We start from the raw sequence: 14,516 nt of genomic DNA, 5'->3' as shown, positions 1-14,516 counted from the left end.
TAAAAACAAGAACTTTTAATTCAAATAAAAGCTATAATATTTGTTTCAAATCATCAAATATAATATTCTATTTTTCACTTAAAATACAACTAATCTTTTAAACTTTCTAGCTTGTTATCTGAACAATTTTTTTTTTGCTTTTGAATTTAAATTAAGATTTGATTAAATTTTTACAAACTTTAATTTTTATTAAACAGAAATTTTGCTTATTAAAGCTTATAAATCACGAAAAACCAAATCATTCTATTTCGAAATCAATAACTATAGCTTCTCTAGATTATTTAGTTAGCTTATTTAATTTCCAAATGTAAAAACTTGTTATATTATTTTAACCAAGTATATTTAAACACAGATACTTTAAATTCTATAATTTAGATATACCCTTTGCAATATTAATAACTCAAGATCCTCTTGAATTATATTCAAAGTTAATTTTTAAATCGTCAATAAATTACAAATTTTATATCTAATCTGCTAATTTAATAAATGTATTTAAAAATCATATTACCTTTTATTCTAAAAACATTTATTGCAAGTACTATTAACAAAAATGCCTACACTTTGTATTGATTAATTTGGAAATATTATGATTTGTTTTTATTATACTGAAAAGTGGAGTAATGGGGGGAATTGAGGCAAAAAATTTAATATTTACAAAAGCATAATATATTGCTAATTTGAAAATTAAAAAATTAATTATTTAAAATATCTCTTATTTAAGCTCACCTCTAATATAAGATAAACTTTTAATAAGATAAGTATTTTTAAAAAATTTTGTAGATTTTACTTATATTAAATTAGAAGGGGTACGAATTAAATAAATATTCATTGGTTTAGATAGACTATCCAAAATTAAAAAGGCATTTAACTCTATTTCTTGTTCAAAAACTTTCTCCTAATTTTCTACTTCAGTCTCTAAAAGATGCTAATAATAAAGAGGATAAGTAACACAAATATAAAATTTTATGAATTCATACTTATCAAATTTCATTCATATTAATTAGTTTATTGATTATCATTAATTTATTAATTAATAGATAAATTTATTTGCATTTTCAGAAAATCTTATATTAAATAAAGAAAAATATAATGAGATTATTATTTTAATTTTTTTATTTTTAACCATTTAGTTAATTACATAAAGAAAGTAACAAAGTTAGCTTGCTACATTTAATTTAAATTACTCTATTACAAAATATTAAATACATAAAAATTAATTTGTTTATTTCTTTTTCATAACTTCATGCGTAAGTTTCAAATCTCTATATGTTTAATAACTAGCCTCTTTGATTTAAGAAAGGTGCTCATTAGTGTCAATTTATGCGAACTTAAGATTTTTTTATAACTTATTAATTAATATAATTAGGAAATAAAAAATTAATATCAAAAAACTTTAAATTAAAATAAATAAATAAATAAAATTAATTACAATAAAAATAAAAAAAACAAATTAATCAATAGAAGCTAATAAGTAAACTAAAAGAGTTAGATATATTGTTTAAATTTATTTTTGTACTTAAAATTATCACAATTTAAAATAAATAAGCTATTTTTACCCTAAACAAAGTGTCAAAATTGAGAGATTAGTGCAATTTGCTATAGCCGAACTTATATCTGATATTCCTTTTGTGCCAATATAATTACCACTTTTTAAATTTTATAGAAAAATATTATTAATTTGTTAGAAGGAAAAAATGAAAAAATAGATATGAAATAATGAGAACTGAATTTTTAATTAAAGATAGTAATATTTGAAAATCAAATATGAAAGAAACTAACAAAAATGGGAGAACAACAATCAAAAAGCTAATAAAAAATTATTATTAAAAAAAGTTTTATTATTTTTTATTTATTTTTATATTAAAGATGCCCCATACTAAAAATAAAAAATTGTTTTACTCGAGATAAAGTGTTAAATTTGATAGTTTAGAGATTTTTACTAAACCAGAGCCAAAGATTAACGCTCCTATTTCACCAATTTAATTTTGACTTGTTAGATATGAAAGAAATATTTTTAGTTAGTAAGAACATGAAAATTAATTAAAAAAATAGAAATTCTTATCAAAACAAAAGTTGAAAATTTAAAAATTAAGGAAAAAAAACAAAATTAAAATAAAAAATATATGAATTAAAAGAATTTTATGACTTTAAATGAACTTTTATAATAAGAAATATCACAATCTAATACAACTAAACTGTTTTTACCCTAAATCAAGTTTCAAATTTGAGAGATTACGGCAGTATGCTAAAGCAAAACCTAATTTTGATGCACCTTCAGCACAAATTTAATTACCACTTTTAAATATTGAAGAAAATTTCATTAGTTATGAGAAAAAACGACTATAAAAAAATTCGAAATTATGATTAGAAATTAATTTAAAACAAAACAAAATGTTAAAAAATTTTAAATGAGTGAATTAAGAGAAAAAAAAAAAAATCAAATACCATTAAATAAAATTAATTTATTACATTTTATTTTTTTAAATTAATGTTTTATTATTAAAGAAATAATAATCTAAAACAAAAAAACTGTTTTTAAATAAAATAAAATGTTAAATTTTCACAAATTAATTCAGTTTTTTGAAGAAAATACAATAAGTTAGCTGAAAGGAAAAAATTGTAAGAAATTAATTAGTTATTAAAGCAAAATTTCAAAATTAAAGAATAACTAAAATAATAATAATAATAAGAAGAAGACGAGTAAGAATTAAAAGAAAAAAAATAAATTAAAAAGCTAATATATAAATTATTAAAAATGTTTTTATTGTTTTAAGTTCATTTTTTATTGAAAATATTACTAACCAACAGAAATTTCTAAGTTTGAGAGATTAGTGCAATTTGTCAAAGCAAAACTTAAGTTTGATATACCAATTGAACCAATTTAACAACCACTTTTTAAATATTATATAAAATATAATTAGTTAATTAGCTATTAAAAAAGAAAAAATAAAGTAATAAATATTAAAAAAAAATAAGAAATTAAGGTATTTTAGACTTCTTTGCATAAGTGATATTTATTTATATATTGTATTATTTTGAAAGATATTGAATTATAAAAGCAATAAATATATTATTATATTCAAGCTTATTTACTGTAAAAAAAATTTTTTTACTCTCAAAATTTGAAAAAAGGTTTCTGTATTTTGATTAATTTTTGTAAAATATAAGAAATCAAATATAAACAAAATAATTAAGATTTAGAAAAAAAAAATGTTCATTAGTAATGTAAAAATTATTTGAAATATCACAAATCATGATATCATGATCTGTGATATTTCAAACGCAGGAACAGCTATATATAAAGATATTTTTTTACTAGAAATTAAGTATTAAGCTTTTGAGATTAGTGCAACATGCTAAACCAGAGCTTAATCCGGATGCACCATCATCACAAATTTGATTTTCGCTTTTTAAAAATTGAAAAAATAATCACCCATCATTTGAAAAAATAAGAAATTAATCTGAAATAAAAGCAAAAGTTAAAATTAAAAAATCAGTTAATTAGTTAGCTTGTTAAATTAAAAGAAAAAAGAAGAATAAGAATAAAAAAGGAAATAAATATTATATAAAAAGCTAATAAATCAATTAGTAAATAGAAAAAAAAATATATAAAATCATAATACATAATAAATAAACTGATTTTACCCAAAATTAAGTGTTAAAATTGATAGATTAGTGCACTTTGCTAAAACTTAACCTAAGTATGTTGTATCTATTGCTCTAATTTCGTTACGCCTTTTTAAAGTTCAAAGAATTATAAGGAGTTAGTTAATGCAAAAATGAAATTATCACAAGTTAAAAATATAAAAATAAATTAAATTAATAAAAAAACTAAATATTAATTTAAAAGCAAGCAAGAAAGCAAACTATTTAAAAAATTAGTAGTTTTATTTCTTTTAATTCATAATTTTATTTAGAAATATACGTTTAAAAATAAATAAACTTATTTTACCTAAGATTAAGTGACAAATTAGAGAGATTAGTGCACTTTGATAGAGTAGAATCTAAGCCGGATAAATTAATTTTATCAATGAAATTGTAGCTTTTTAAATATTAAAGAAAATTTAATTATAAAGAAAGTAAGAATAAATGAAGAAAAATATCAAAAAAATAGAAATTAATTTATTATTAAAGAAAAAGCAGAAAAATAAAAATGAGTTAAAGTGGGTAGGGATGAATTTTTATTATCAAAATTTTAAACAGCAAATAATCAAAAATATTGATCTGCTGCGTCTTTAAATTATATTATAATATATTAGATTATTAAATGATTAAATTAAAATGCATTTTATTATTTGGATAGGTTATGCTAATTATTCCATAATTGAAATTCATATACATATTATGGGTTAAAAAAATAGATTAAATTTAGTTAATTAATTTTTGAAAAATTTATGCAATTTTTTCATTTTATGTTTGTTTTTTTTTTTTAAATCAAAAAATCACCCATCCTCCTCCTCACAAAGAATTATGTTATGAGGAAAAAAATATTCAAAATAAAAAATAAACTAATTAAATGAAAAGCTAATAAATAAATTAAAAGATTTTATTTTTAAAAATTGATAATTATTACCTAACATTAAGTACAAAAAATGAAAGATTAGCACAATTTGCTAAAACATGACCTAATCCTGATACAAACTTTGAACTAATTTTATTTCTTCTATTTGAATATCAAAATAAAATAGAATTAATTAGTAATTTACAAAAAAAAAATATTAAATAATGACAAATTAACAATAAATTAATCATTTAAATATAAGTTAAATTAACAAAAAAATTAGAATCTGAATTAAAAGCAAATAAAAAAATTAACAAATAAAAATATTTTTTGTCTTAGATTAATTTTATTAAAAAATAAATTCACCAAAAATAAATATATAATTTTTACTAAAGTCCGAGCGTTAAACTTGAGAGATTAGAGCAGCTTAATAGAGCCTAACTTAAGCATAATGCTCCTTTATCACCAATTTTATTATCACTTAAAAGTTGAAGATAATATAATTAATTAATTAGTTAGTTAGTTGGTTCTAAGAAAAATGAAATATAATAAACTAATTTATAATCTGAAAGTTTAAAATAAAAGATTGAGTAAAATTAAGAACAGAAACAAAAATTTAGATATAATTTTATTGCTTATTATTAAAAAATATCACAATCCAAAACAAACAAGCTGTTTTTACTTAAGATTAAGTACCAATTCTGAGAGATTAATATACTTTGCTAAAACAGAACCTAACTCTGTTGCTCCATTTGCATCAATTTAATTATCACTTTTTAAATATTAAAGAAAATATAATAAATTAATTAGTTAGACAGTAAGGAAAAATAAACAAGAAATAATAAAAAATTAATTAGTAGAAAATATTAAGATTGAAAATTATAAAATAAATTAAATTTATGGTAAAAAAGCCTAAAATGTAAATTATTAAATAAAAAATATTTTATTGTTTCAAATAAAATAGATATAAATAATTATCGAACAAAAATAATTTTTTTTACCTGAGACAAAGTTTCAAATTTGAGAGATTAACGAACTTTTATAAAGCATTACTTATTCCTTTTATAAACTTTGCACCAATTCTATTGTCACTTTTAGAATATTCAACAATAAATAATTATGGTAAAATCTCTAATTCAAAATGATTTTAAAATAAAGATAATTTATTTTAATTTAAGGATAAATTTAAAAAATAAAATCAAAATAGTGATTCTAAAAGTACCCCTCATCAAGAAAAAGCAAATGAAATTTAAAAAGTAAATAAAAATAATCAATAAATAAATAATTTGATTATACAAATTTTATTACCCAAGACCAAGTGTTAAATTTGAGAGATTAGTGCGATTTATCTAAGTAGAATTACTTTTTCTGTATTAAGATATAATTGTAATGAAAAATATAAATAATAAGATATTAATGAATTATCACATAAAATGTTGAAAATTAAAAAATAACCAAATTTAAAGAAAATTATTAGAATTAAAAAGCAAATAAATATATTTTAAGCTTTTAAATAAATAAACTAAAATAATTTTATTGTTTTAAATTTATTTTTAAAAGAAGAAATACTGCAATCCAAGGAGAGTAAAGCATTTTCCTAAAGCAGAAAATAAATCTCGAAAAACAATCTCATCACTTATTATATTTTGGCTTTTAATATTCGAGAAAAAATTATTAGTTTGATAAAAAAAATGAAGAAATATAAAATAATTGGAATTTATTTATAATCAATAAAAAAATTAAAAAATGATTAAAATTAAGAGATTAAAAGCATAAATACTATTAAAAATCTAATAAATCAATTAAGAATTAATTTTTTATGTACATTTTTATATGAAAAATATAATAATATTAAATTTATAAACTGCTTTTTACTTAAGATAAAGTGTCAAATTGGAGAGATTTGTGCAATTTACTAAAGCATAAACAATGTCTGATGCTTATTTTCCCCTAATTTCATTATGACTTTTTAAATATTATGAAAATTTAATTAATAAATTCATTATTTTTTTGAAAAATATGATGAAAATATATGAAATAAAATAATAAGAAATTAATTAATTAACATTGCAAAAAGATGAAATTAAAAAAATAAGGTAAATTAAACAAATTTATCAGAATTAATAATCATTAAGATCAAATAAACAACTTAAAATATATTAATTAAAGAAATTTTATTGTTTTAAATTCATATTTATATTTAGAAATATCACAATCAAGAACAAATAAGCTGATTTTACTCGAATTTAAGATTCAAATTTTAGAGATTAGTGCATTTTACTAAAGCTTAGGCTATCTCTGATGCACCCTTTTCATTAATTTAATTATTCCTTTTTAAATATTGATGAAAATATTATAAATTATTAACTTAGAAGGGTAAAATGAAGAAAAAATATGAAAAAATAAGAAATTGAAAAATTCAATAAGCAAAATTGAAAGATTAAAAATAAGTTAAATTAAAATAAGATAATAAGAATTAAAAAGTAAATACACAAATTAAAAGCTTATAGATAGATATATAATTAAAAAGAATAAATTGCTAATTTTAATAGTTAAAAATATTGCATTTCTAAACATATTAATTCATTTTACATAAGGTTAAGTGTCAAATTTGCGAGGTTAGTGCAATTCTTTAAAGCAGAAGCTAATGCCAATGTACCTGTATCTCCAATTTAATTAATTCTTTTTAAATATTAAACAAAAAATAAAAAATAAATAAATTAATTAATTAGTTAGTTAGTTAGTTAGTTAGTAAAAAATGAATAAATAATAAGAAATTATTGGAGATAAAGATTAGAGGCTGCATAATGCGCACAAATATTTTTTTTGAACCATAATTTATTTAGGTTTGCATGTAGTTATTAAACTACACAATTAATCTATGACCAAACATTCTTTACTTATTTTTTTGCTTATTCAAGTAATAGGGGAAAAGTTTAATTCTGGAACTGAACACAATTTTTAATAAGAGAGCAAAGAAATAAAAATTATTCAGATAAAAAAAACTAGCAATTAAATAATTAATATCAATCTTTATAAATCTAAAATTTTTCATTTTGATGTAATATTTGTACTCCTTTTACAAATATTTGTATGGAATTTGAATTAATAACTTAAATTCGTCACTAAAAAAATTTTGTTTAACTATAATGAAAAACAAACATCATCCTCCTTAATTTTTATATTTTACGGTGTTTATAGCAAAGGTAGAAAATAAAAAAATGAGTTTGATTAAGACTAAAAAATAAATAAATCAAAAATAAAGTTTATAATTTTATAATTTATTTATTTTTATTTTAGAAAAGAGAAAATATACTATTTTTACCCGAATTCAAGATCCAAATTTTTGAGATTTGTACACTTTGCTAAGCCAAAAGCAAAATCTGCTGCACTATTTGCATCAATACGATTCCAACTTTTTAAATATGAAAATATTATTAAATAATTAGCTAGAGAATGTAATTATAAAATACAAAGAAAAATTTTTTTAAAAAAAGCATAAAACACAACTAGGATCAATAAGCAAATAGAATAAATTAATTTATATTTTTTATGGAAGTTTTAAATTTGATTTTTAAATAAATTGCCATATTCCCATACCAAAATAATAGGTGATTATATAAAAAAAAATAAAGCTGTTTTTACTTAAATTTAAGTGTCAATTGTGAGAGATTAGTGCAGCCTGCTAAAGCTGAATCTAAACATGCACCGTCATAATTGTTACTTTATAAATATTGAAGAAAATTTAATTATTTAGTTTGAAGAAAAAAAACGAAGAAAATATAAAATAGTGAAAATCGAAAATTAAAAAATTATTTAAATATAAAAAAAAACTCAATCCTAGTAAAAAAGCAAATAAATCAAATAAAAATTAATGAATAAACTAATTTAAAGAGGTTTATAGTATTAAAATCATTTTGAAATTAAAATATTGAAATCAAAAACAAATAAACTGTTTTTACCAAAGGTTAAGTGTCAAGCTTGATAGTTTAGTGCATTTTGCCAAACCAAAACCTAATTTTGTTGCACCGATTGCACCGATATGATTACTGCTTTTTAAGTATTGAAGAAAATAAATTTTATTTGATAAAAAAGATATTAAAAATAAAAATCTAAGCAGTAATTTAAGCAAAAATAGAATAACACAAAAAGGGCTAAAAAAAATTAATAAAAAAATAGAATCAGAATTAAAAACAAACAAATTAAATAAAGAGCTCATAAATAAATAAATAAATTATGACAAAGCAAATAATTATTTTTACCCAAGATTAATTGTCAAATTTGAGAGATTAGCACAATTTGCTAAATTAAAACCTAATCCTGATGCACCTTCGTCATCAATAGTATTTAACGTAAGATCAAGTGTCAAATTTGAGAGATTAGTGCACTTTGCCAAAGCAGAACTTAATTCTTACAATTCTTAATTTGAATTTATTATATCACTTTATTATTATTTTGAAGAAAATTTTATTAATTATTAAGTTTGAAGAAGAAAAAAATATGAAACAATAAGAAATTAATGAAATAATTAAAAATTAAACAAAGCAAAAGTAGAAAATTAAATATTATTTCAAAAATAAAAAACATTTTTGCATGAATGCAAATGTGATTAATTATTTGAAAAAAAATATTTTAAGTAAATTTATAAATAGAAATGAAATAAATAAGATTAATTAATTTTAATAAATTTAAATTTACTAAAGATTAATGCGGAGAGTTTAATGAGATTAAAGCGAAGAGATTAAGAACTTTTATTATTCATAAAAATAATTGTAAAGAATATTAATTTTTCAAAAAAATAATTACAGGTTGAAGACTAGAATAGTAATTATACTATTATATCATATTTTTTCTCAATAATATCGAATATCAAATTTACTAAATTTATTTAATTAATTAATTAAAAATTCTTTATTTATTTTTAACAAGACTTTGTAAGGCTTTAAATAATAGGATTTGATACAATAAATAGGACAAATATAGTTTTTTTTGTATTCTTAAAAGAAGCTCTTCTATTTGTTTTGAAAGTTATTAATAATTCTATAAAAAATGAGTGGATTTACTAGAATTTATAAATCTTAAAGTTTCATATAGGTTATGAATCAATCATTTTTTTCTATTTATACTTAAATATCAATATAAAAATTAAATTTTTTTGAAGTTTCTAAAAATTATTTATTTAAAATAAAATTTTTGCGAAATCAATAGTTTAATATTATATTTAAAATTAAAATAATAAGAATTTTATGCAATTATTTCATTAATTGATAAGATAGATAAGATGGAAAAATTTTTAGCTAAAAAAAAAATTAGATTAAATTTTGAAAATTTTGTTAATTTGAAAATAAATTTTAAAAAAAGCTAAATTAAAAATTTTAATTGAAAAATGATAAAGATTGATTAAAATAAATTATAAATATTATTAATTAATTAAATTCTATTATAAAATTATTTATTTATTTTTATATAAATTATATACATCAGCAATTAAAAAATCAAATCACTAAATTAATTTTTGAATGGCATTTTGCTATATAATATTTTAAGTAATTAATATATTTCATTTTATTGTAAGTAAAAATCATAAAATTACAATTTTACTAAAAAATTACTGAAATCCTTTAAGATTTTAAGAAAGAAGATCATAAATATAAAAAATTTGGTTCTTATGAAAAAAACATTAATGTTTAATCTAGAAAGCAATTGTTAAAAATATTCTCATTAAATATAATCATATTTATGATCTCAAATATTTAGTGTTTCTATCTATTTATTTTTCATTTTTTATGTTATTGAAGAATTTTTTTATGGAGTTTTACAAAAATTTAGAGTTTATATTTATTTATATCTCTTATAAATTTAATTTAAATATGTTAATAAACTTATATTTAGAGTTTTATTAAAATGATATTATTATTATAAATATAAATTCAAATTAATTAAATTAAATCTCATAAATTGTAAAATTTAATTATTTTAAGATAACAAAAGATTAACTAACAAAGTAAATTAATAAAGTTATTTTTTTGCAAATATTTAATATTGTAAAATAAATCAAAAGATTTTATTGTGTAAAGGATATACATAAAAAAATTTAATTATTTATTTTAATGATAATTAAATCATAATATACATTAAATCAATTGCTTTTTTATTAAATGTAATTAAATAATAAAATACAAACTCATTATACATACAACTTTTATTTTCAATCATTTTTGTTATAAATTGTACTGTTAATAAATAAATAAATATTTATTATTAATTTTAGTAAATTCAATCTACATTTAATTTAACTAATCTTTTTATTTTTTAAGCTAATCTTTTAATAGCTTATCTATCATCTTGAAAATAACTTTTATTAAATATTAATTTATTTTTTAATAAATAAAATTTTTTACTTTTAATTATCTAATTTTAATCAATAAATATTAATTACATATCAAGCTTCAATAACTTTATATTTTTACAGTTAATGATTTCTCTGGATTTTAGAAATTTCTCATAATTTCTTATTAAATAAAGATATTTTACTTAACGTCTTAAAAAATTTAATATAACTGTTTTTCAAAAATAATAAATGAGATTTACTCTGAGTTAAAAACTAAATTCGTAAGTTAAGTGCAGTTACTCAAGCCTAATCCCATATATTATGCTCCTTTATCACCAATATTATTTCCCCTTTTCAAACAATATAAATCAATTTATTACTATTTAAATTTGAATTGATATTTAATTCAAAATAAATAAACATTTTTAAGTTATCAATAAATAAATAAAAATTTGATTTTACCTAATATTAAAAGTAAGATTAGTAAGGAATTTGCAGTTGCCAAGTGCTGTACCTATAGTAATAGCTCCATTATCTCCAATTTTGTTGTAGCTTTTATAAATGAAAATAAAATTTGATTAAAAATTAAATTTTTAATAGATTTATTATTTGAATAAAAAGCTTTTTCATAATTTTTTTTTTAATATAAAATTTATTTTACAAAGTAAAGATACTTTATAAAATTTAAGCTTGCTATATTAAGTTTGAATAAAAAGCTTTTTTTTACGAAATATTAAAATCGAGATTAGTAAGCAATTTGCAGTTACCAAGTGCTGTACCTATTGTACAAGCTCCATCATCCCCAATTTAATTTGAGCTTTTATAAATAAAAATCAAGTTTAATTAATAAATTAAGGACATTTTATATAATTTAATCTTATTTAATCCAGTTTGAATAAAAAGATTTTTCATAATTTTTTCAATATTTATAAATGAAATAAATTTACAATAACACTAATTCTAATTTTGTAAGTTGAGTGCAATTACTCAAACCTAATCCAATATTTTATGCTCCTTTATCACCAATTTTATTATGACTTTAAAACAAATAAATAAATAAATTTATTAAATATTTAAATATACTTTGACTTTTAATTCAAAATATATAAAATAATTCAAGCTTTTTTAAGTAATCAATAAAAAAAATAAAAATTGATTTTACCAAATATCAAAAGTAAGACTAGTAAGGAATTTGCATTTACCAAGTGCTATACCTATTGTAGAAGCTCCATCATCCCCAATTTAATTCCAGCTTTTATAAATAAAAATCAAGTTTAATTAAAAAACTTTATACATATTATAAAATTTAAGCTTATTTAATCTAGTTAGTTTAAAAATTCTTCATAATTTTTTTCAAAAGTCATAAATGAAATAAATTTACAATTTTTAATCCAACATTAAAACAAAACAAATCAAAATATATAAAATAATTCAAACTTTTTTTAAGTTATCAATAAATAAATAAAAAATTTATTTTACAAAATTTTAAAATTAAGATTAGTAAGCAATTTGCAGTTACCAAGTGCTGTACCTATTGTACAAGCTCCATCATCCCCAATTTAATTTGAGCTTTTATAAATAAAAATCAAGTTTAATTAATAAATTAAAGACATTTTATAAAATTTAAGCTTCTTTAATTCAGTTTAAATAAAAAGCTTTTTCATAATTTTTTTCATAAGTAATAAATTAAATAAATTTACCTTATACTAAATTCTAAATTTGTAAGTTGAGTGCATTTACTCAAACCAAATCCAATATTTTATGCTCCTTTCTCACCAATTTCATTAAATCTTTTCAAACAAAATAAATAGATCAATTTATTAACTATTTAAATTTGTTTTGATATTAAATAAATATAAAATTTATTTTACGAAATATTAAAATCGAGGTAAGTAAGAAATTTGCAGTTGCCAAGTGCTGTACCTATTGTAAAAGCTCCATCATCCCCAATTTAATTTTCTCTTTTATAAATAAAAATCAAGTTTAATTAAAAATTAAAGACATTTTATAAAATTTAAGCTTATTTAATTCAGTTTGAATAAAAAGCTTTTTCATAATTATTTTCAAAAATAATAAATGAAATAAATTTACCTTATATCAAATACTAAATTTGTAAGTTGAGTGCATTTACTCAAACCTAATCCAATATTTTATGCTCCTTCATCACCGATTTTATTTTTCCTTTTGAAACAAAATAAATAAATCAATTTATTTACTCTTTAAATTTGTTTTGACATTAAATAATAAAATTTATTTTACATAATAGCAAAAGTAAGATTAGTAAGTAATTAGCAGTTACCAAGTGCTGTACCGATAGTAGAAGCTCCATCATCCCCAATTTAATTTTCGCTTTTATAAATAAAAATCATGTTTAATAAAATATTAAGGACATTTTATATAATTTAATCTTATTTAATTCAGTTTGAATAAAAAGCTTTTTCATAATTTTTTTCAAAAATAATAAATTAAATAATTTTACCTTATCCTAAATGCTAAATATGTAAGTTGAGTGCATTTACTCAAACCAAATCCAATATTTTATGCTCCTTTGTCACCAATTTTATTTTATCTTTTCAAACAAAATAAATAAATCAATTTATTAACTATTTAAATTTGTTTTGATATTAAATAAATATAAAATTTATTTTACGAAATACCAAAAGCAAGATTAGTAAGTAATTAGCAGTTACTAAGTGCTGTACCAATAGTAGAAGCTCCATCATCCCCAACTTAATTTTTGCTTTTATAAATAAAAATCAAGTTTAATTAAAAATTAAAGACATTTTATAAAATTTAAGCTTATTTAATTCAGTTTGAATAAAAAGCTTTTTCATAATTTTTTTCAAAAATAATAAATTAAATAAATTTACCTCATTAAAAAATTTAAATTTGTAAGTTGAGTGCATTTACTCAAACCTAATCCAATCTTTTATGCTCCTTAGTCACCAATTTTATTTTATCTTTTCAAACAAAATAAATAAATAAATCAATTTATTAACTATTTAAATTTGTTTTGACATTAAATAAATATAAAATTTATTTTACGAAATATCAAAAGCAAGATTAGTAAGTAATTAGCAGTTACCAAGTGCTGTACCGATAGTAGAAGCTCCATCATCCCCAACTTAATTTTTGCTTTTATAAATAAAAATCAAGTTTAATTAAAAATTTAAGACATTTTATAAAATTTAAGCTTATTTAATTCAGTTTGAATAAAAAGCTTTTTCATAATTTTTTTCAAAAATAATAAATGAAATAAATTTACCTTATACCAAATACTAAATTTGTAAGTTGAGTGCATTTACTCAAACCTAATCCAATCTTTTATGCTCCTTAGTCACCAATTTTATTTTATCTTTTCAAACAAAATAAATAAATAAATCAATTTATTAACTATTTAAATTTGTTTTGACATTAAATAAATTTAAAATTTATTTTACGAAATACCAAAAGCAAGATTAGTAAGTAATTAGCAGTTACTAAGTGCTGTACCAATAGTAGAAGCTCCATCATCCCCAACTTAATTTTTGCTTTTATAAATAAAAATCAAGTTTAATTAAAAATTTAAGACATTTTATAAAATTTAAGCTATATAATTCAATTTGAATAAAAAGCTTTTACTGAATTTTTTTCAAAAGTTATTAATTAAACAAATTTACCATATCGCAAATAATAAATATGTAA

At 18.4% G+C, this 14,516-nt stretch overlaps 3 protein-coding genes across 3 annotated transcripts in view; all 3 read right to left on the bottom strand. All coding sequences in view use genetic code 6, as the record gives it.

Moving 5' to 3' along the window:
* Nucleotides 1–238: 238 nt before the first annotated feature.
* TTHERM_00957520 (hypothetical protein) lies at nt 239–991 on the bottom strand (the record flags this gene model as incomplete). The annotated part of the gene is made up of 2 exons (XM_001020732.1): nt 239–364; nt 788–991. 2 exons carry the CDS (start codon nt 989–991, stop codon nt 239–241), a joined length of 330 nt encoding a protein of 109 aa, XP_001020732.1.
* A 263-nt stretch (nt 992–1,254) lies between these two features.
* Nucleotides 1,255–9,346, bottom strand: TTHERM_000956543 (kinase domain protein; the record flags this gene model as incomplete). The annotated part of the gene is made up of 23 exons (XM_012798795.1): nt 1,255–1,345; nt 1,557–1,646; nt 1,900–1,989; nt 2,206–2,295; nt 2,799–2,891; nt 3,317–3,406; nt 3,646–3,735; nt 3,953–4,042; nt 4,574–4,663; nt 4,892–4,981; nt 5,184–5,273; nt 5,503–5,592; nt 5,810–5,869; nt 6,071–6,151; nt 6,377–6,466; nt 6,742–6,831; nt 7,094–7,183; nt 7,827–7,916; nt 8,147–8,224; nt 8,464–8,553; nt 8,764–8,943; nt 9,200–9,249; nt 9,308–9,346. The coding sequence occupies 23 exons, from the start codon at nt 9,344–9,346 to the stop codon at nt 1,255–1,257; spliced, it is 2,022 nt and encodes a 673-aa protein (XP_012654249.1).
* A 1,431-nt stretch (nt 9,347–10,777) lies between these two features.
* Nucleotides 10,778–14,516, bottom strand: part of TTHERM_000956532 (translation initiation factor eIF-5A family protein) — a gene marked incomplete at both ends in the record, with an annotated part of 6,906 nt that continues 3,167 nt past the window's right edge. The window contains 20 exons of the mRNA XM_012798794.1: nt 10,778–10,856; nt 10,941–10,957; nt 11,036–11,042; nt 11,093–11,182; nt 11,295–11,384; nt 11,560–11,649; nt 11,780–11,869; nt 11,995–12,084; nt 12,312–12,401; nt 12,533–12,622; nt 12,704–12,793; nt 12,924–13,013; nt 13,092–13,181; nt 13,312–13,401; nt 13,483–13,572; nt 13,703–13,792; nt 13,878–13,967; nt 14,098–14,187; nt 14,273–14,362; nt 14,492–14,516. The exon at nt 14,492–14,516 is cut by the window's right edge and continues 179 nt beyond it. Coding sequence (XP_012654248.1) covers nt 10,778–10,856; nt 10,941–10,957; nt 11,036–11,042; nt 11,093–11,182; nt 11,295–11,384; nt 11,560–11,649; nt 11,780–11,869; nt 11,995–12,084; nt 12,312–12,401; nt 12,533–12,622; nt 12,704–12,793; nt 12,924–13,013; nt 13,092–13,181; nt 13,312–13,401; nt 13,483–13,572; nt 13,703–13,792; nt 13,878–13,967; nt 14,098–14,187; nt 14,273–14,362; nt 14,492–14,516 — 1,568 coding nt within the window. The remainder of the gene's footprint in view (nt 10,857–10,940; nt 10,958–11,035; nt 11,043–11,092; nt 11,183–11,294; nt 11,385–11,559; nt 11,650–11,779; nt 11,870–11,994; nt 12,085–12,311; nt 12,402–12,532; nt 12,623–12,703; nt 12,794–12,923; nt 13,014–13,091; nt 13,182–13,311; nt 13,402–13,482; nt 13,573–13,702; nt 13,793–13,877; nt 13,968–14,097; nt 14,188–14,272; nt 14,363–14,491) is intronic.

This window comes from Tetrahymena thermophila (genome assembly GCF_000189635.1).
Source record: "Tetrahymena thermophila SB210 genomic scaffold scf_8254556, whole genome shotgun sequence".
Taxonomy (NCBI): domain Eukaryota; phylum Ciliophora; class Oligohymenophorea; order Hymenostomatida; family Tetrahymenidae; genus Tetrahymena; species Tetrahymena thermophila.
Note: the sequence above shows the minus strand (reverse complement) of the source record. Positions and strands in the feature narration are given on the sequence as shown.